Raw genomic sequence first — 19289 nt, forward strand, 5'->3', positions numbered from 1 at the left:
GACCCTCAATTCTGTAATTCAGGGCGACCTCGGCGCTCCTGACTCCGTACCTTGGGTCTCTTCTACACTTACCTTTATCATCACTTGTGTTACTACCCGACCCGCTCTCACCTTCACACTCAGATAAGACTCTGGAATTTGTGTGTGCAGATCTAACCAGCTCGCACTGCTAACCTGTTTATCTGAACAACCGCAGCCATGCCTAAACTCGAGTCCGGAATGTCGTGTACGCTGAAAGATGATACCATCACAGTAAACGACGACCTCAAGATTTCCTTCCGACGCACAGTTCGTGTGCCAGATATCTCCGAGACGAACTACCTCCCCCCTAACCTCGGCGCCTTCCCACTCGAAGCGGTGTCACAGCACAGCGCCAAACTGCCCAAGGCGATGATCGTAAAGAGCGGCGTTTTCTTCCCCATGTACCGTAAGTATCGTCAAACCTATTAGAAACTCGAACGTCCAACTGACAAGCGTGTAGAATCCGAGGCGATGTGGATCAACTTCAGTCCTGTCCAAGAGCAAATGCATCCCTACAAGATCAAAATCTACGTCGGCGGCGTGAATGTCATCTCCGCCGAGCCCGCCATCGAGACCGTGGCCAACCAGTTCCGCCGACAAATCCGACTAGGGAAGGCTCCTGCAGACGCCAAACCCGCATCTCCCCTACAAGACTACATCGTCGTCCCACAACAGAAGTGGATCGATGGCATCGCCCACGGAGACGGCACAGTCCGGCAGTTTGTCGCTATGCCCAGCAACAGCGGGGCTTCAGTCGAAGCGCAGATCACAGGACAAAAAGCCACAGCCGGTATCCAGATCGAAATCACGCCTTACAAACTACCTGGTCCACGAGCCTTTCCCGGTGAGCCCATGCAGATCTTCCTCAAGCAGCTCAACGGCACAACCAAGACGTTCGACGTCACCCATCTGGAGCCCATCAGCAACTTCAAGCTACGTATCCGTGAAGTTACCGGTATACCCACGCAAGACATGCGTTTGATCTACGCTGGGAAGCAGCTCGAAGGTAAGCCAGCCAGCCACCCCACTCGCTACACATACCTCCAATCATGCTAACCCCCCACCAGACTCCCGCGACTTCGACGACTACCGCATCTACAAAGAATCCACCATCCACATGGTGCTCCGCCTCCGCGGCGCCGGCCCCCCAGACCCCACAACCGCGCAGATGAACCTCGCAGCCGGCGGCCTCATCCACCAAGTCATCCACCGCGACACCCTGCGCCCTAACTGGGACGTTGCCAAAACCACCGTGTTCAACGCGCAGATCCTGAATGCCGCGCTGTACGAAACTGTTACGGGGCGGAAGCCGCTTACCCGACCTCTTTCGCATGAGTTTTATGCGTCGCATGGGTTCCCGTATTACAAGATGTATGAGGAGAATAGTGGGGTGTATGGCAGGTTTGGGGCGATCAAGTCAGTGGGTGAATTGAAGGGGCAGGGCAAGGGGCAGGGCGTGGTTAGTGCGGTGAAAGTTGTGGATGGGGGGTATGGGAGCGGGATTGAGGTGATGAATCCGCAGGGGCCGTATCTGGTGTCTGAGCCTGTGGCGGAGGTTGAGGAGGCGTTGGATGCGTATCATATCGCTGAGTTTTAGGCTCGTGATGTGTTTGATGGCTAGGGCGCAAGGTCTGATTGATGGCATGCACGATTGGGCGCAAGGAGTGATATGGAAGGAGCTATCGGTTTCGCTCATTTGAGAATATGGGAACAGTGTAGTAGCATGGTAGCTACATACTAGGAAACCGATGCATAATCTCTTCCTTCCGTCTTCCATCTCTATCCGCGTGATCGAGGTCTTGGTGTCTAGATGTAGTACTCTCGTGTATCATTTCTCTGACACTCTCATCACAATTCTGCGCCCATCGCGGCTGCGCTTAGCGATACTGTCTCCTAGTCAGCCCCCATCTCATCGTTCCCGTCCCTTCTTTTTCTTTCCCTTGTTTCGTTGCGAAACATCACCCTCCGCAGCTAATCACATACCTTGACGAACCCAATGTCCTGCGCCTTCTCACGGAAAGCCTGACGGCTCATGTTGATTCCGTACTTGCGAATGATACCGGCCTTCTTCTTGTCACCGGTAACGACACTAACTCTTCGTCAGCACAGTCCATCTTCTTTGATACCTCCTCTTCCTCTTGAGCTTCAGTCGCATACATACCAGCCGATAGAGGCCTTGCCATATTTGCGCGGGCGCGAGTACCAGACTGATTCGTGCGACATGTTGGCAGTTTCGTTCGATCGATAAGATGAGGTTCTTGCGAAAGAGCAGCAGGAATTCTAGGCAAGAGAATTTCGAGTTTGTGTGTGGCGCGGATTGGCGAGGTTCAGAAGTTCTGCATGGGTTGGATGGTGTGAGGTAGTACCTTGTTGGACAGTCTGTCCGGGGTTGCGTATCACGGTACTCGCTCGGAGGGAAGTAACGTGATTTTGAACGTCATGTCCTGAAATTGTTGTTTTGGTGTTATTCGTGCGTCTCATTGAGTTCGTGGCTAGGGGTTGTGTTAGAGTAGATAGTTGCCAAGACTTGGGTCATCGAGACGATGATCTGGTCGGATAGGTATTTACCTCACACACATAGAGCGCTCGTAAAAGCTCGAACCCTCATGAGAGATGGAGTTGATTATGAGGATGAAGATTGTTTTGCTGTCTATCTACCTGAGCCTGCTCGAAAATATCTGAAGAATGTACCGAAATGTCTATCATCGGGACCTTTACAGTTAGCACGCCAATAACACCCACGTGGATAGGAGATATAGGTTTCGAAAACCTCAAAATCAGAAATGCGCAACCCGGTTTGACCGCCAGCGGTCAATTGCTTTTGCAGCCGTGACTGTGTCGAACTGTCCGTGCTCGAAACAGTTTCAAGTCGTTCCGGCCTCCAACATGAAAGACCTGCCACCTCACAAGACATCTAAAGTAATCAGTCATACGTTATTCATGTTCGTCCGTCTCGCCGTTCTTGATGGCGTTTCGCCTGGGAAGGCCAAATCCCAAAGGTGCAGTTCGATGGTCTTGCTGTCACCGGAATTGAGATAAAGGTACCCCGCGTCATTAGCCGCAGACGTTAGTCCTCGGTAAGTGCGAGCGTTGGAAATATCATGTTGAATGTGGTAAAATGATGATATGAGTGGTGCACTCATGCCACGCCAAGAAGTCCAGTCTCGACTCATCTGCTTCTTCTCATATGTCGTCGATATCGTAGTAGTCGTCAAAGCCGTATGGTGGACGCCGGATCTGAGGCCTCGCCCAACCATTGCCAACATCATCGTCGTCCTTCTCCGCATCAAGTGGCGTCCAAACGATGACTTTTTTTCGCACCCTCCAACTCCTCTTGTGAAACCTTGCCTTCATGTCCCGCTCTTTTCCGTACCCAGGCGACTTCTGGGTGACGTCCACACTTTCGCCGCGCTTCACCAAGACAAGCAACGCCTTTCGGGCGCCAGCACCCTTTGTCAAATCCTCATCGTCCACCCTGCCGAATCCCTGGAGTTGATGCTCTTCTGGGTTCTGTTCGAAAGACTCTCGCCTGTTCGGGTCAAGAACGGACGTGCAGTCGTTCTCCTCTGTCGACCTGAAGACCTGAACAATCGATCCGGAGCCTTCTCCATCCCTGTTCCACAGTCTCTTGTTCCAGAATCTCGGCTGAGGCTGACGGCATATGTCACCGGTCTCACGAGATCCGTGGCTCCTGGAGGGGCTGAAGCCGAGCATGCGCGAACTCCGAGTGACATAGCGAAGCTCCTTCCAACCGTTCCCGCGGTTGATCAAGTTCGTGATGGCGTCATACTCCGGTGCAGCAGCGGCTACTGCAAAAACTGTCAAGCAGTCCAGTCGGAGCGCAGGGAGAAGCTGAAAGATCGATTCGTGACGATACATGAGGTCGTCGAACCCTTTGAGATAACGCATCATTGGGGAGCCGATCAGCCGAAGGTGGCGGATCTTGGACACAGTAGATTCAGGTAACTCGGAGAGTCTGTTTAGCATAGTCTGAGGGTCCTCAAAGTTGAACGTAACACGCTGAAGCCATATGTCGCGTGTTTCGATGTGTATCTGGCGGGATACGCGCAATAGCGCGAGGGAATGTGGGGCAGGCTTCAGATACCTCTCGCCATAGCGGGGTGTGTATCGCAGGCCGAACGTCAGCCTCGTCGAGTTGAAAGCCAGCTCCCAGATCTCATCGCGCAGTTCTCGAGGTAGTTGCAGCAAGGGGCTCGAATCGTTCATTGCAGTGTTGTCGTCAGTCATCCTTATCGACCTGATGGAGGTTTGGCGGGGTTCATTGTACCAGCGGTACCGGCCGCTCTTGGGCGGGATGAAGTAGTCTTCGTCCTGGATCATCATCTTGGAGAAGGTTTGCCCTGCATTGGAATCGAAGGCCGTGGATGGCACCGAGACATGGGGATTGGCCAGCTGATAAGCCCTTGGTGGTGTTCAGCGCCAAGCAGGTTCCCGGCTTGCCGTCACGCGACACTCGATTAGTCGCCTGGCAATCTCGACTCAGCCACCTTCCATCTCCACTCAGTTGGGACGATTACTCCACTCTTATATCTCGACTTTCCCAATACTGCCAAAATGCCTCGCGCCCGCCGAATATCCCGCAGCCGTTCCTTGTTCCTGGTTGTGAGTCTCCCGGCCGACGCCTAGCCCCGCACCTTGCGTAATTCCGGATGTCCAGACAATAAGCAACGCGTTAGGTTTTGGCCATTACATCAAGCTTCCATCTAGGACGCGTCTTGCATAGACTCTCGCACGGACAAGAACCCATAAATCGCGCTCCAAAGCTAACAAGACGCAGTGTTACGCACTTCCGAAGACCACATATGGAGCCGATTTCCAGCCCAAGCAAACCAAGCACGACACAATCCTGTCGGACCGCTGAGTCTAGATACCGAAGTCCTGCCAAGCATCTCCACACTCACCGAAATGCGCTGTTTACCACCTAAACGCTATGCCACATTGATGTCGATATCCCGTCTCCAGTAGCCATTACCGAGGCGTATGGCTGAGATGCATACAAGCGAGCCTGCCACCGGAACATCTCGGGCGCCACTTCTGGTCCATCGCCCTCCGAGCGGCACGGTGGGACGCGTCCCAACAATTGGATGAGGCTGACAAGTACACCATGCCATGGAGTTTGTTGCTCTTGGCCGACTCTCCTATGCTTGATACGATGGCCACCTATGACGTACGGACATCTTGAAGATCGGCGAGCTTGTAACGGCCTCACCACGCTTGGTATGATCGAATGGAAGCCCGAGTCAGCTTATCCTGCAGGAATGCAATTGTGGATCGGATAGCGCATCGAGGCCGTGGAATTCCATTTCAATACAACCTGCTCGAGGCTGGCGCGTGGGGCTCCGCAATATTCTTTAGCGCGGCACTCGCCATACCGGTACGTCGTTCACGAAGCCATACATGAAGCACACCGACGACTACCGGAGAGAGTCCGATCGTAGGACACATGCCTCAACAGAACTACTTGGCACGAAACGCCTGCTAGATGTTGCACCAAGAATCAACAGGCGCAAGCTCACGATGATGTAGCGGGACTGGTACCGGCATACCGCTCTGGGATATACGAGAGTGGATCTTGGGCCCATCTTAGAGGAAGCCTCGCCGTGTTGGCTTCTAGACAGGTAAGATTATGGAAATATTGCGGATACGTAACTACGCTTCAAAGGCACTTCGAGGGCTCGGTGCTCTTCTCAAAATAGGCTCGGTGCTTAGCTCCTCCGAGGCTCTCACTGGAGGGTCGTGGATGGGCGTCGTCCTCTACCTCGCCGTTCTTAGAAGCGCGGGTGAGCTGAGCTATCGGTGTGAGTACGGTGGAGCAGTAACGCGACTTACCTCGACGCACACCATCGACCAATAATTGCACTGCTTCGCACTTACTGTTCGCTGTCTTTCCTTACTGCTTTTGACTGTCAAAGACCACCAACCTCGTCCGCATAACGAACAGCTCACTTGTGCGATCAGAATGCCTCTCAGTCTTCTCCAACGGTTGTGAATGTTGGAGATTCAGATGTTACTTTCTCAGCGACACGACTAGGAACCTCAGCTCGTACCTACGCTACTTGGCGCATTGCAGGAGCATGTCGTTATCGCGCTGTCGCATGCTGTCTTCACCATATCCCCGCCACGATGTCGTGTCTGCGTTCTGGGACTTGACCGTTCATTCAATTTACCTATCATCTCTTCTCATCAAACACTCAGCTTCGCGCAACACTTCACCTGTTATTCTTCCAATTACTGCTTGTCATCATGTCGGGTGTAATGCACAGCAAGCTGCAATGTCACCCCAGTCACTTCTCTCCAGTATCATAAAGCAAAGTTTTCTTCCTCAAGCAACGCCACCAGGGCGAAGACTCAATGAAAAAAGAAGGTTCCTATCGATCCTCATCACTTGGATGAGTGCCGAATGATTGGAAGAAAGTTCTCAGCAAGCCGAAGCTTGTGAGATCATAGCCGCGTCGGTTGTCGATGTTGCCGGTGGGCGTCGTTGGTCGGTATCGCCGGTCGATGTCGCCGGTCGATACATGTATATGTATATGTCGTCCTCCATCTCGGTGATGTGCTAACCCATTGCGGGTGTGCCTACCCCAGTGGGTACCTGTTGGACCAAGGGCTGGGATAACTCTCTGCACAAATGATGGATGGCAAACCCCGCTTACTTCTATTTGGGCGTGCTAAGCCGCCAGAGCCATCATGGGGATCAGGCCAGGACCATTTGGTCTGTCAGGAAGCCCGAAGGCAACTCCATATCCGTGGCTCTCTTCTCACCCGGTGGTATGCGTATCTCCCCAACGCTCTGGATTCATGCGGTCCATAGCATGCCGTCGTATACAGAGGCATTGCCGCTGGGGCCAGTCCATAACACCGGGATGAGTGGGGGAAGCTGCACTGTCGAGCTGCGGGTGCAAGACAGTGTGGCTACGCCCTCCCTACAACAGAGAGTCACGGATCCAGCGTTAGTACCCAAGAGACACGAGCTCAAGCAAATCGCTGGCAGTGTGAACTGGGGGCAAAGACTAGGAGGATACTGACAGGCTAAAGAGGATCCAGTTCGTAGGGAGGGAATGCTACCCTCGCGGGGATAGTCAGCAAGCGGGAGTTGGGGGCGAGCACTTACCTGCGTGGTGGTGGAGGAAGAAAGAGGTGGAGGACAAGGCTGGAAGAAACTCAATATACGCCGTGTGTAGGCGCCAAGCCAAGAGCCTGTGCGCTGTAGGCGGCAGCGAAAAAATGAAAAGGCGTCACAATAGAAGGTCTGAGACAGGGGTGGAAGTTTCTGCAAAAGTGAAGGTGAACACAGCTCTGTGGGCACGTGGACATGGGCGACGCGGCAAGCGGAACGATAGCGAGAAACATCGTAAAGTTGGAACTCCAACTTTGGATCTTTGAGATTAACGACGAATTGAGAAGGTATCGGGATATCAAAAGAATAGACATGCAAAGCATTGCGCTCGTATAGTCGGCCTGGCAACAGAACCACCCGATAGCTGGGATATCGCGAAGATCCCCATTGGCTCACCCTGGTTGTCTGCACACACATCTCTGCAGACATATCCTCGTTTCGTGTAATATGAGGCTGCTCGCGTACAGTCAGCTCCCGCCACTACCACGAGTTCTGGGTAGCAACCAGTTGCTCCTCCCCGATCAAGTCAAAACAACAAGTGACGACACTGCCAACATCAACACACATACATCCACGATGGCGAGCGCGCAGACTACTGGCGCCGCCAGCTTCCTGAAACTACCTACTGAGTTGATGGACCAGATCGCTAGTCTCCTTCCTCGATCGGCCCTGCGCGCACTTGCCCTGACGTCAAAGAAGGCGAACGTCTCCGCGACCGACACCCTCTACAAGACCTACCTCAACCGCACCGCGCCAGCGAAGGCGCCCTTCCATCTCTTCCTCCGCACGGTATGCGAGCGCCCCGATCTTGCGGCGAAGGTGAAGCTTGTCGACATCCGCGGATGGCGTTCGGAGTATGAGGTTGCGACAGGAGCTGCGTGGCGGGGCGTGACGGAATTTAGGGATGTGGACCAGGTCGAGAAGAGTGGCCCATCGTTCACAAGCACAGAGAAGAGCGTGCGAGATTCAGCTGCAGCGAGATTCAAGTTGTTTGTCGGAGCTGCAGTCAAGGCCGGTATAGTCATGGAGCCTACATCGCTTTCTGTATCGGCGCTGAAGGCGAGCATCGTATGGTATACAACACTGAAAGAGGACGGCGACTTCCTACGACTCCTCAGGAGGGGCGTAGAGGACGCGCAGCTTGTGCTGATGCTGGCTCTGCTACCCAACATGGAGGACCTCCGGATTGATGGACTGAGCCCCTTTCCGCTCCTCGACTGGTAAGTCAAGTCCCTCTACGGTCGACGTGAAACATGTACTGATCTGGTGCACCAACATCTAGGCATCAATTCCTCTCTCGTTCTAGCACAGCGCTTCAGAAGGTTTCGGCGCTACATATCAATGGCTCGAACACGAGCGTTGAAGAGCCAGTTGTCAAGAACAGTCTACAGATCTTCGACATCATGCCAAACCTGCGGAGCATCTACCTTATGGCCATCGCCGCCGGTGGTCATAATTTCACGACCAAAGCGCTTCCTTCGACCAGACTCGAAGGAGTTGTCCTTCTCAAATGCGCAGTGAACGTTCGCCTCTTGCGTAAGATCATGATCGGCCAGAGTCTGGTCATTATGGCCTACCGACCTGCTCCAGCTCAGGTCGATGCAGTCACAGGATCCGACATCGCTCTACCAGACCTCTTGGCTTCATTCGCGCATTCCAAGCTCTCGCTGCAGAGGCTAATGCTATTTTCTTCTGGAAACAAGTCTGGAAAGAGTAACCTCAAGAGCTTCGGGAATCTCAAAACACTGATAATACCTCTTTTGGACCTCCTAAGCATCCCATTTGATGAGGCAGAGCCCGATACCATCCATGCTCTCCTGAAAGACCAGCTTCCGGCTACCCTGAAGCACATCACTCTCCGCTATATGACCAGCAATATTCAGACTAAGATGGTTATAGAACAACTGGCTGTGTTGAAGATGCAAAACGTATTGCCGGACCTCGACAAAGCAACCTTCAATTTTATAAGCGCCGTGTCATCGTCCTTTGTCTCCGCGACTATGATCAATATTGATGGTCCTACGGGAGAATTCGCTGCAGATACTACGTGGGAATCACTACCAGAGATGGAAAAGATGGTTCGGAAAGACTGTGGCAAGCTGTACGAAGACGCAGGCATCTGCATGGTGGTAGAACAGACGGACCGCTAGAAAGGTGGCTGGACAGAGGCGCACATCAGAGAACTGCTAGGAGGAGGGTGGAAAATACAGAAAGGAGCCTACAGATTTCGGGCCCTCATTTTCTTCATCGTTGAAGGATGATAGTGGTGTGAGGATGTTTGGGCATCTCTCCGGTGCTGATTTGGGACTAGCCTGCTTCATGTCTGTTCGCATCCCAGGTTTCCCATGACATCACTTCCATAGAATACTCTTCAAGATCCACCATTCGTGACCAAACCGTCGCGCACTATCTACGGATCCACGGCATATCGTCCAAGAGAACTACTGATTCCGTGGCGCAATGTGGCTCAGCAGGCACGTGGCGCTTTATTCGTTCGCCACGATGACGCGCACTCGACTGAAGCTCCCGGTCGCGCGTAATGCCCTGGGTTATTAGCCCACCACCCCGCAGCTCACATTGCGACATTACCTGTTATACGCACTCTACATCAGATCTCTTCAACTTTACTCGCCTTCCTACACATCCGACACTCGGCTCTCTCATATCAACCTCACAGCATGGCAGACTTCGCACCACCACCAGTACGTACATCGCAATCGTAGCATTGGTGTCGCATGGCATCGCTAACAGTATTCACAGGGCCCTCCCCCGCCAAAGGTACCCGAAGGCTGGAAGGCCGTCTGGAACCCACAATACAACGAGTGGTTCTACGTCAACACCTACACAAAGCAGTCGCAATGGGACAAGCCAACCGAGGCTGTCTATCCTCCCGGCGAAGCCCCGCCCGCTGGCGCACCCCCCGGATATGCGCCTCCAGCAAGTGGCGCGGTAGGTGGGTACCCCAGTGAGAAGGGAGGCTTTGGCAGCAACAACCCATACGCGAACACGAGCGAGGATGAGGCGCTTGCCAGGAGGCTACAAGAAGAAGAACAAGCGCGCGCCAACGGACACTCGAGCGACACACGCGGACATGCGAACGACTACTACCAGCAGCCTGGCCAGTCGCAACCACCACAGTACGGCGGCTATGGCCAGCAGACCACCAGCTCGTACCCACAAGAGCAACACCACGACTCGAGTACACAAGACAAAGGAAGCAAGGGCAAAGGACTGCTAGGCAAGATCCTCGGAAAGGCCACTGGCTCATCCCATTCATCGTCATCGCACGGTTACCCACCACAACAGCATGGCTACGGCCAGCCAGCATACGGTCATGCAGGCTACGGAGGTGGTTATGGAGGAGGAGGATACGGTCGGCCCATGGGCGGGGGTATGCCTATGGGAGGTGGCATGGGTGGCGGCAGGCGTCCGGGAGGCGGCGGCATGGGAGGCATGGCCCTTGGAGCTGGAGGAGGTCTGCTGGCCGGTGGGCTCATCGGATCAGCAATGGCAGGAGACGGTGGCGACACCTACGTCGAGAATAACTACGGTGATGATGATATGGGTGGAGGAGATATGGGCGGTGGTGATGACATGGGCGACATGGGCGGCGACTTCTAAGGCGACACAGCCTTATCCTAATAGTCTCACGATTTTCCTTACTTGTTTAGATACTAGGGTCGCCCTTCCTATGCTCTGATAGCAGAATAATATCTTCATCTTAGTCAAGTACACTCCTCTAAGGGCGGTTCTGCGAACACTCGCGCACATGTGAACTATGACGTACCTCAGTGGTCGGTTTAAATCTGACCGAAAAGTGCAACACCAACAACGCCACTCTCGCAACCCAACAACACCTTCATGCTAAGAGCAACTTCGCGCCTAACAAACATCATGGCAGCCGAACAGCAGAAGCGTAACATTGTCATCATCGGTAAGACTGGCCGAAAGTTTTCTATTTCGATGACTTTTCTTGCTAACAACTTCAGGTGGCGGCATCATTGGCTCAACTACAGCATACTTCCTGTCGCACCACCCAAACTTTAACAAAGAGAGAGACAGCATCACACTTTTAGAAGCTACTAAGATTGCTGGTGGCGCCTCAGGAAAAGCAGGTGGTCTTCTCGCATTATGGGCATACCCCAACTGCATCGTTCCGTTAAGTTACAAACTTCATCAGGAGTTAGCCGAGAAGCATTGCGGCGCTGAGCGTTGGGGATACCGAGCCGTGCACTGTGGTCAGGTCGATACGTACGGTGTTCTAGCCAAGAACAAGGGTGGCAAAGACGGTGCGAACGGCAAGAGCAAAGATGACTCGGTCAGTCTACAAAAGCGCACGCAGAGAGCAACTGGATTACTACGCGCTGCCGGTGTACCGAAAGACCTCGATTGGGTAGCAGCGGATGGCATCAAGTCTTATGAAGAGATGGGCACACCACTCACAACGGCGCAAGTGCACCCCTATCACTTCACCACAAGCATGGCGCAGCTCGCCGAAGAAAAGGGTGTCAAAATCGTCTACGGCTCCGCCACCAACATCGAACATGAAGCCGGCGCCGTAAAATCAGTTTCCTACAAGAGCAAAGACTCAGGCGAAGAACACAACCTCCCCGCCGACACCGTCATCCTCACAGCCGGCCCCTGGACAAAGACAGTCTGGAAGCCATCACCCATCTCTGCCCTGCGCGCCCACAGCGTCACCATCCGCCCCTCCCGCCCCGTCTCCGCCTACGCCCTCTTCACCTCAATAGACATGCCCCGCGGCAACAACAAACGCGGCGAAACCGTAACCCCAGAGATCTACGCCCGGCCCAACCAGGAAGTCTACGCCTGCGGCGAGGGCGACCACCTCGTTCCCCTACCCACATCTACAGATCTCGTTCAATGCGACGAGAGTAAGTGTCAGGAGATTTTCGACCAGGTCTCTGCTATCTCCGAGGAGCTGAGGGACGGAGAGGTTACGGCGAGGCAGGCGTGTTATTTGCCTAATGTTAGTAGGGGGAGTGGGCCGCTTATTGGGAGGACGAGTGTGAAGGGCCTGTTGATGGGGGCTGGGCATACTTGTTGGGGGATTCAGAATGGGCCGGCCACGGGGAAGTTGTTGAGTGAGTTTGTGTATGATGGCGATGTGAAGAGTGCGCAGATTGGGAGTCTGGATCCGAGGAAGTTTGGGGTTTAGATGGCGTGCGTTGGGTAGGATTTAATTTGAGTGATCGAAGCTACGATGATGTCCTTCAGTCGACCGAGCCGCCATTGACTCTGGCGGTGTCTTGTTTTGGTGATGGAATCTACTACGGACACTGTTACTCCCTCAGGTCTTACAAGAACATCCTCTCCGCTTAGGCATACACATCGGTTCCTATCGTCTGCGCGACATAGTGTTCTCTTCGTGAGAATTTTTCGTAACCGGTAGCGTTCACACTCAGTCCACGGATCTTTCGTTGTAGTCTTCTGTGCACCAGCTTACACCATGCATATTGCCCGCTCTTTTTTGAGTCGAACGTTCAATTTAATATGTGAAAAGAGAACGGGTTCGAGTGCGAGATCGGATCTTTATAATCCCAGACAAGGGCTACCCACAGCAACAACTCATCAGGGCCCGAGCTTCTTCTTTGCTGGCAGCCGTCTCGCACATACATTGCCTGAATCGTTGTTTTAGATGCTAACCAGCATATGGTGATGCCAATATTGTTTTCGCAACTGCTCTCAAATGAGAACATGTCTTGGTTGATGTAGAGTTTAAATCGACTAGTGCTCTCTTTCAACCGACCGTCATACCCGGTTCATCTGTTCTTTTTGGGGGTTTGGAGAAGCAGAGAGAATCTCATGAATCGGATGCGTCACGTTTTGAGATTTTTTAGGTTGGACATACGACTGTGGTGCTGAATGTTGGGAAGTGCGGAGAGGAGAGGTTTTATAGATCTAGGAGTCTACTAGTCGAGCTGTAGATGGAGACGAGTGGCTGGTAACACTTATGCGATTTTGGAGATCTCACTTTTGGTTCGCAATTGGCTGGTCAGACCATGAAGTGAGCGGCTCAAATTCTCGGATTAAGATCGGGAGAACTGGGTAGTCTGCACATGGTAATATTGGAAGTTCTTCCGACCACTCAGTCATGTTGAGACATCGTTAAAAATTTCCGACTTGGAGCAAACACCATAGGTCGCGTGTTCGTGCTTTTGTAGACTGTCGGGAGAGAGGGGTTGGATGGAGAGTAAGTCGAGAAACACAATCGACGGCTTTATAGTAACGCTCCAGCGCATGCTCGTAGCCATGAGAAGCGGAGCCCACTGTTTTGGAGTGTTTCAAGAACGCAGACTGGTATCGCTGTACTATGCTGAGTCGACACCATGAGTGAGGCGGCATGGCTCTGATCTACCACGTATTTGGTGGACCACGTCTCGACAGCAACATGAACGAGCTGACCTCGCTCCAGGAAGGCAACCAGAACATGCTATGCTATCTCCAGTATTTTTCGGTCCGTAGGAAGACAGTCATTGCTCATGATGAGCGTGATTTTTGGAAAGAGGTATTCAGACAGAGCGGCTGGTGAGTTAAAGGTAGCAAAGTCTGGAGCCTTGGTATAGTAGACATCTAGGCCGGAAGATCAGCCAAAATCATACGATAGCGGTCAAAGAGCTTTTGCATGTAGTAACTTGTGGAAACCGAGAGCTCGGAATAAATCGAATTTTGCATGGTTTTTTGTCCATCTCGGGCAGCGAACATACAGATTTTTGCCGCTCATTTTGCATGCATCTGTCGCTTCGCAAAAAGTCCTTATCAGGTCGGTTGGGTGGTCTGATACGACTAAAACTGCATACAATTTGCTTTACGAGACCAGCGCGGCCGCAAGATCATGGCGGATCTCTTTCGCCTTTTCGTGCTTCTCGCCTCTCCCATAGGTCATCGATCTTTGTGTTTGATAATATCGTTTGGTGAAGTATTTGTGAAGAAGAGGCGTAGATTCGAAGCCGAGAGAGTCCTTACAAGCCCAGTAAAAATGTGGCCCGTGTTTTGATGAAAGCTCTTCTGCGCCGATTGGCGTAAGCTGGATGGTAGATGTGGAGGCCCAAAGGAGAGAATCATAGATCGGTGCTTGCTATTTTTCGTGTCTTCATGTGTTTCCACTTGGCATACTTTGATTTGAGCGGCATTCAACCAGGATATCGAACTTTGTAAAATCTAATGTTGCAAGCTTCGTATTCTCTTTGACAACGGCAAAGTCATATGCCTTCGAAGTCCCTCTTTCAAGTAATCTCGCCCGAATCTCAGGCGAGGGTCATGGCATTGTGTGCCTGTGTTTTGGACTCGTCTTTCCTGCTCATGGCAGAAAGATCGCCTAGTTTGGAAACCGGGAAGAGATATTGTTGTTATCGCAGAGACGACGGTACTGAGATTGGAGGTGACTTTATAGACATCGAGGGCACAAGCCAGCCAGAGACTGCATGCCGCTTTCGAAAACATCTTTTGGATCTTAGACCTACCGGGTGGATGCCGAAGTTGAACGCTCATTCGGTATTTTCGCAAGTCCAGAAAAAGCGAGAAGCAGATTCCCACGACATGGGAGAAAAGTCGTCTTGTTTCTAAGACCAGCTTCTTGGCTGACCGGAGAGACAACACATGACTTTTCTTGCACCAGCTTTTGATTTATAGCGCATGAAGCCGGATCGCTTGAAGCGGACCATGGATGTATTTTTGGGGTATTTTGAATACAGGCAACACCTCTTCATCATACCGTGCGACCATCTTTTTAGTTGGACAAGAGAGAGAAAGATTCTACAACTCCGTCAAAAAGATAGATGTTCTTATACCGGTATCCGTTACCAGCAGAATGCCGAACGTGTTGCGTATGCCTTGCATCTTGAACCAGGAATGCAGTTGCCAACGTCCCGCCAACATGAGTGCTGGTGCCAGTTCTTTTGATAGGTTTCGTGACTTGTGATACTCTTCGAAGAGTTTTTTTCGTCCGCCCGCTCGATTCCATCGGTCGCATATCGAACATGTTTTCGTGTTTGGCCCAGGCGAGGCGAGGCGACTGCACCCATGCTCTGTTTCGTCGCTATATTTTGTATGAGGCCACATCATCGTGACTGCGAAATGTAAGGAAGCAGGGAGAAGCAACGACCAGTTCTTTTTTTGCTGGTAGCTTTAGACAGACACGATGTCGATGCCATGGCGCATTTCTAATATCGTTTCGGGAAAGCGAATGGAGGAATAATCAACAACTCCAGCAGTCGTCGGAAGAGTCTAAGTGCCCGTTGCGCTATTCGGCGAGGTGAGGGTCATGGAGACCGTAGAAGAGATACCCGCCGCTCATGTTTTGTTGTGGTAGTTTTTTTGAGTTCGAATTCCCAAACGCTAACACCAGCACATGCAGCTGGCGTTCCGATGTTTCAAAGTCTCAACATGTGCGACCAGAACTCATTTTTGGGATAGCGCAGTTCAAAGTCGACATTTTGGCGGCGAAGGTGTTTTTAGGTAGATGTTCGTCGCTCGTGCGGGAGAAGCAGAGGTCAGCCAGAAAGTCGTTTTGATGAAGTTTCTCGGATAATGGTGTAGTTTTGAACCGAGACAGAGAACCAGAGGACATCAATCTCGTATGCAATTCTTTTTTGTGTGGTAAAGAATGTCTCGAAATTCTGGCAGGAGAAGACATGTGGTACTCGTGACCCTTTTTTGGGATAAAAGACCAGAGTTGGTCTCCAAGTCTACATGGAATCTTCAACCATGACTTTTTGGTAATAAAAGATGGAAACTTTTAGAGTGTATGAGGAAAAGAGAGCATAACCAGAAAGATGGTTTATATACACCAGTAGCGCGGACACTGAACCGCGGAACCCTGTACTGCTGACGATCATCATCATCACCACTGCAGCATTCACATACTCACTTGTGTGCACCAACGCACACAGCGCCACTCAACGATTCAGCCTCTCATTCCAACGAAGCCGTCCCAACAACTAGTATTCTATCAACAAAGCGCTCAAACACACCTTATCAATGCCATACAATCCCTTTTCCGTATCCTACGCTATCCAGCATCTACCCAAAAGAGCCTAGCCAATAGCAGTGGCATCCACTCAAATATCGTCGAGGTCCTCCTCCTCGGCTCTGCTCTTCTTGCCATCGCCATTCAGCCTGTCCATCCTGACGTCCTCGTGCCTCCTAGTCTCATTCATACCGCCGCTCATAGCCATAGCCTGGCGGCCAGTATCCGAGCTCTCGAGGAAAGCGCGAAGACGCTCCTTGCCGACTTCAAGACCTTGTGTGGAGGCGGCGTTGGCCATGCGTGCCATGGGGCCCCATAGGTTGAGGGTGTAGGTTACGTAGGCGCCGACGGCGAGGAGGATGAGGAAGATGAAGTATACTGGGTTGCGGAGGACTGGACATTGTTAGTAAGAGGGTGGTATCGGGAGGAAGGGCAGAGGCTTACCAGCTACGATCTCGTTCCAACCCAGCGCAAGGAGGAGACCGTAGAAGTACAACGGAACTTGTGTGATACCGCCAATCGCGCTACGCTTAGCTTCCACGTACACCCCATCTGCGGTCTTCTTGAAGCGGATCAGGAGATCGGCTTGCTTGGCGTCAGAGAGGATGGTCATCTCCTCTTCCAGGGTTTTGCCCTCTTCGTCGTCTAAGCCACCAATGGGGGTCAGATCGTCTTCATCCGCAGCGGTTGCTGACGCAGGAGCTTCGCCGATCCATGCATCGAGCGGTGGAGGGCTTGATGTCTTCGCCAGCTTGAAACGGGCAAGGAGTGGGATAACGGTGATCGTCGACTCGCGGGCCTTGGTGTAGACACCCTCGATGTCATCGGTGGGTCGCCATATTCTTGGGACGCCATGCTCGTCGTAGCGGAACTTGTCTTCGAAGTTTTCTCTCAGCTTCAAGAGAATGTTGCCCTCCATGACTTCTTCGTCAATCTTCGCGCGGAGCACAGCCCACGACTTCCGCCGTAACCTCCACAGACCGACCTCAACTTCTTCGGGGCTAGCATCGAAGCTGGATGCGCGGTCAGTGAATCGCTTCTCGGCGCTCGAAACAGTTTCGGTGAAGATAGTCCAGACACGGTCCCAGAGATCCTTCTCTGTTGGTGGTCGCTCGCCATGCTCAGGCGCGCCAGAACCGCCTCGACCGGATCCGAGCTTGTTGAACTCCAGACCGACAGACTCGTCTAGTCTTGATCGTACCCAGCGCTCGATTCGTGTGGCCAGACGCCTCATCTCCTCCTTGCGCAGACGGCCGGAGACGTCATCGAGATCCTTCTTGTAAATCTTCAACTCGTTCTCGTGACTGCTCCAGGCCGCGCCTTCAATGGCCATGGCCTTCGCACTCTCCTCGAACTTTGCAAGCGCCTGCTTCTTTTCTGAATCGACAATCTGTGCGAAGTCGTATGTGCCCTTCTTCTGACCGCTTTTCACCGCCGCGCTGACGGCTTCGCTGAAGGACTCCACTCCAGATTTGTGAGCAGCCGTGAGTTGCTTCTGGAACAGTGCCTTCAACCGTGTGTCCACCTTGGCCTCCAGTTCTGCCTGCTTCCGCTTGTAGACGCCCTTGTGGTATCGGCTCGCGTTCGTGTCGAAGTCTTTGAAGACCTTGGTTCGTGCAGCGCTCATGGCAGGGCCGAGGTCGGTGATGACAGAAAGCTGCCCGGTCCGAGCATGCTCGGCTTGTTGGTCCTCCAGTGGTGTAATCTTCTCGTCGAAAGCAACCAGGACCTCCCGTGAGATCTCGTCACAGCGGAACTGAGCCAACAGCTCTTGCTGTGTAGGCAGATCCAAGTCCTTGTTGTTGACAATCTGATCCCATACACCCTCCGCGTATGCCGAGAAACCGTCTGCGGGAATCCGTCGGTGGTATTGGGGCAGGAAGATGGGTGCTGTGGCCTCGTCGATGAGTCCGCTCTTCCTTGGGTCATTGTACCCTTCCTTGAACCGCCTGCTAAGCTGTGTGACTGCCTCCTCAAACTTCTCGGGTTGTAGGATCTTGTGTGGGAGGGCGACGAAGGCGAAGTCGAAGTAGTCTTCTATCCGCGAGTTCTCGAGGCCATTGGGTTTTGAGATGGTCGACCATAGTTTGGAGAGGTCTTGTATTAAGGTGTTCTGTAGGTTCTTGAGGGGTGTCGTGCCGAGGTGGTCGCGGATGACGAAGAATAAGAGGGATCTGGGGGTTGATCTAAGGAATTGTCAGCATGCGAAGGTCCAGGATAGTCGTAACACTTACTGGCTGTCCTTGACGAAGAGCTGTAGATTGACTTCGAACACAGTCTTGAGCAGGCCCATGTTGGCACCCTGGTACAGTCCGACTTGGTGTTCCCAGATGTTGACGATGAGGACCTCGCTCGTGGCAAGCGCGAACAGGGCGCTCTTGCGCTCAAAGTCCTGGTCCTCGCCTCGCTCTCTACCATCGGTACCTTCAACATCCATGACGAGGATGTTCTCAGCCATGTTGGAGCCGCCCTCCTCCCGCTTGTTCTTGCTCATCCAGATTCCCTTTGTTGTCTGGCGGCGCTCCTGCTCGGACATGACGCCGAACTGGGTGCCGAAGAGGTAGTTGAGCAGCGTCGACTTTCCGGTAGACTGCGAGCCAAAGACGGATATGAGGTGGTAGTTGAAGCCGGCGGGGATAACCTTCTCGATGTTGAGATATGTAGAGACGTTTGTGCTACATGGCGAGAACCCATTAGCCTACTGCCCCTCTGCCCAATTGCCTGCACGCGGAGAAGACATACTTGAACATCTTGTCCTCGTCGATGACCTGGATGCCATGTTCATAGGCGCTCTTGTCGACATTCTCGCCGACGCCGGCAAAGTGGGCGTTCATCATGAGCGAGGGGGACGTGTGGTGTTTGACGTTGCTGGGACGGCCCTGGCCATTCACTTTGAGGGAATCGTCGGCCATGATTGCTTGGTGTACAGTCCAGCCGAGAGCTGCACGTGGTGCGGGAAGAATAATGGCGTTGTTAGGGGTGAAAGCTGGCCGTTGATGTCACAGGCCGACCGCTTCTGGAGCGTCGACGCCCATTCGCCGCTGCACCCTGGCCCTGATCCTCGCTTAGCCCAGGCGGTGGTTGCTGCCGTACAGATGACGGTCGCCTGCATCATGCCCTCTGTTTGTATACAGGCTTTGA

The 19289-nt window shown here is 52.8% G+C and overlaps 5 protein-coding genes across 5 annotated transcripts; 3 read left to right on the forward strand and 2 right to left on the reverse strand.

Annotated features, from left to right (window-relative positions):
- Positions 1-3204: 3204 nt before the first annotated feature.
- On the reverse strand, positions 3205-4365 carry J4E90_007543 (uncharacterized protein; the record flags this gene model as incomplete). Its single annotated transcript, XM_051437078.1, has 1 exon — positions 3205-4365. One exon carries the CDS (start codon positions 4363-4365, stop codon positions 3205-3207), a length of 1161 nt encoding a protein of 386 aa, XP_051288824.1.
- Positions 4366-7735: 3370 nt separating this feature from the next.
- On the forward strand, positions 7736-9309 carry J4E90_007544 (uncharacterized protein; the record flags this gene model as incomplete). The annotated part of the gene is made up of 2 exons (XM_051437079.1): positions 7736-8379; positions 8466-9309. The coding sequence occupies 2 exons, from the start codon at positions 7736-7738 to the stop codon at positions 9307-9309; spliced, it is 1488 nt and encodes a 495-aa protein (XP_051288825.1).
- A 528-nt stretch (positions 9310-9837) lies between these two features.
- Positions 9838-10780, forward strand: J4E90_007545 (uncharacterized protein; the record flags this gene model as incomplete). The annotated part of the gene is made up of 2 exons (XM_051437080.1): positions 9838-9861; positions 9920-10780. The coding sequence occupies 2 exons, from the start codon at positions 9838-9840 to the stop codon at positions 10778-10780; spliced, it is 885 nt and encodes a 294-aa protein (XP_051288826.1).
- A 273-nt stretch (positions 10781-11053) lies between these two features.
- Positions 11054-12338, forward strand: J4E90_007546 (uncharacterized protein; the record flags this gene model as incomplete). The annotated part of the gene is made up of 2 exons (XM_051437081.1): positions 11054-11093; positions 11149-12338. The coding sequence occupies 2 exons, from the start codon at positions 11054-11056 to the stop codon at positions 12336-12338; spliced, it is 1230 nt and encodes a 409-aa protein (XP_051288827.1).
- A 3901-nt stretch (positions 12339-16239) lies between these two features.
- Positions 16240-19060, reverse strand: SEY1 (Dynamin-like GTPase that mediates homotypic ER fusion; the record flags this gene model as incomplete). The annotated part of the gene is made up of 4 exons (XM_051437082.1): positions 16240-16541; positions 16593-18334; positions 18383-18823; positions 18891-19060. 4 exons carry the CDS (start codon positions 19058-19060, stop codon positions 16240-16242), a joined length of 2655 nt encoding a protein of 884 aa, XP_051288828.1.
- Between the last annotated feature and the right edge of the window lie 229 nt (positions 19061-19289).

Source organism: Alternaria incomplexa (genome assembly GCF_024043165.1).
Source record: "Alternaria incomplexa strain BMP 0042 chromosome Unknown scaffold_11, whole genome shotgun sequence".
Taxonomy (NCBI): domain Eukaryota; kingdom Fungi; phylum Ascomycota; class Dothideomycetes; order Pleosporales; family Pleosporaceae; genus Alternaria; species Alternaria incomplexa.